This window comes from Littorina saxatilis, linkage group LG13 (genome assembly GCF_037325665.1).
Source record: "Littorina saxatilis isolate snail1 linkage group LG13, US_GU_Lsax_2.0, whole genome shotgun sequence".
NCBI classification, from domain to species: domain Eukaryota; kingdom Metazoa; phylum Mollusca; class Gastropoda; order Littorinimorpha; family Littorinidae; genus Littorina; species Littorina saxatilis.
This window is the reverse complement of record NC_090257.1, coordinates 12,620,694-12,622,935: the sequence shown is the minus strand read 5'-3', so window position 1 is coordinate 12,622,935 and position 2,242 is coordinate 12,620,694. Positions and strand designations below refer to the sequence as shown.

General features: G+C 41.2%; 1 protein-coding gene across 1 annotated transcript in view; it reads left to right on the top strand.

Moving 5' to 3' along the window:
* Positions 1–341: 341 nt before the first annotated feature.
* The window catches only part of LOC138983628 (glutamate receptor-like), a 21,735-nt gene continuing 19,834 nt past the window's right edge, over positions 342–2,242 (top strand). The window contains exon 1 of the mRNA XM_070356909.1: positions 342–631. Coding sequence (XP_070213010.1) covers positions 467–631 — 165 coding nt within the window. The 5' untranslated portion in view covers positions 342–466. The remainder of the gene's footprint in view (positions 632–2,242) is intronic.

Sequence of the window (2,242 nt, the reverse complement as noted above, 5' to 3'; positions counted from 1 at the left end):
TTTTCATATTGATCATATCTGTCCATAAAGCATCAGTGTTTCATAACGCAAGAATGTATGTATAGCCTACAACGTGTATATAGTCATGTGAATAGTTTTTCTGCCTTTTTTATTTTTATTTTTATTTTAAGATTAGAATAGTCCCTCTCTGGGCGAGGGCTGGTTGAAAAGAAGCTCGTTTATATTGCTTATGCCACAACCCTCGTAAAATAAAATTTGATTTGATTTGATTTGATCTCTCTCTCTCTCTCTCTCTCTCTCTCTCTCTCTCTCTCTCTCTCTCTCTCTCTCTCTCTCTCTCTCTCTCTCTCTCTCTCTCTCTCACGCACACCGGTCCTCTACTCTTTCTGCTCTACAGGACAGTCCAACCACTCCTGCCCCACAGACATCAGACAATGGCACGCACAAGGTCACGGAGAAGCTCGTACAGCTCAAGGTCGTGGTGCTCACCAGCGAACCCTTCGTGATGAGGAGCCCAGAGGGCTTTGAGGGCATCTTTATCGACGTGCTTGATGAGATCAAGCGGCGAGCCAACCTGACGTACACCATAGAAGCTTCACCAGACGACTCCTACGGCTATGAGCGCCCGACTGGTAACTGGACCGGCCTGATCGGCCAGCTGCAGAGCAAGGTCGGCTGACCGTCTGGTTGTCGTTGTTGTTCTTCTTCTGGTTGTTGTTGTTGTTGTTGTTGTTGTTGTTGTTGTTGTTGTTGTTGTTGTTGTTGTTCAATGTTCGTTGTTCGTTGTTGTTGCTGTTGCTGTTGTTGTTGTTTCTGATGTTGTAGTTCGTTGTTTTTGATGTGTTTTTTCATTTAGTCAAGTTTTGACTGAATGTTTTAACATAGAGAGGGAATCGAGACGAGGGTCGTGGTGTGTGTGTGTGTGTGTGTGTGTGTGTGTGTGTGTGTGTGTGTGTGTGTGTGGGTGTCTGTGTGTCTGTGCGTGTGTGTGTAGAGCGATTCAGACCAAACTACTGGACCGATCTTTATGAAATTTGACATGAGAGTTCCTGGGATTGATATCCCCGGACTTTTTTGTTTTCTATAAAAAGGCCAGTGCCGTTCCGTCTTCGAGGGACTGCGTGGGTTTCATTTCGGAGTTTTCCTTCTCCTAAACGAGTTTCCTTCCATGGATGATGAGCCTCCTCTACCCTCGTTTTGAATTCAGAGTGGTCTTCTCTTAGGATAGCTGCCTGCCAGGGTTGACGAGCCTATCCTGCCCGGCTATTTGACCCATAGCTGGGTACGTTCATCTTATTCTACATCATTTCCTGATTCCAAAAACATATAAATATGTTGTATTTGGATTTAAAAAAAAGCTCTGAAAATTAAAAATATGAAAATTATGATCAAAATTATATTTCCGAAATCGATTTAAAAACAATTTCATCTTATTCCTTGTCGGTTCCTGATTCCAAAAACATATAGATATGATATGTTTGGATTAAAAACACGCTCAGAAAGTTAAAACGAAGAGAGGTACAGAAAAGCGTGCTATGCAGCACAACGAAACCACTACCGCGCTGAACAGGCTCGTCAGTTTCACTCCGTTATGCACCAGCGGCGGACTACGGTCATTGTGAAAAAATGCAGTGCGTTCAGTTTCATTCTGTGAGTTCCACAGCTTGACTAAATGTAGTAATTTCGCCTTACGCGACTTGTTTTTATGTTGATGTTGTTTTGTTCCTCTTCTTCTTCTTTTTTAGATTCTTTTTATATTTAGTCAAGTTTTGACTAAATATTTTAACATCGAGGGGGAATCGAAACGAGGGTCGTGGTGTATGTGCGTATGTGTGTGTGTGCGTGCGTGTGTGTGTGTGTGTGTGTGTGTAGAGCGATTCAGACTAAACTACAGGACCGATCTTTATGAAATTTGACATGAGAGTTCCTGGGTATGAAATCTCGGAACGTTTTTTTCATTTTTTTGATAAATGTCTTTGATGACGTCATATCCGGCTTTTCGTGAAAGTTGAGGCGGCACTGTCACGCCCTCATTTTTTAACCAAATTGGTTGAAATTTTGGTCAAGTACTCTTCGACGAAGCCCGGGGTTCGGTATTGCATTTCAGCTTGGTGGCTTAAAAATTAATTAATGACTTTGGTCATTAAAAATCTGAAAATTGTAAAAAAAAATAAAAAATTATAAAACGATCCAAATTTACGTTTATCTTATTCTCCATCATTTGCTGATTCCAAAAACATATAAATATGTTATATTCGGATTAAAAACAAGCTCTGAAAAT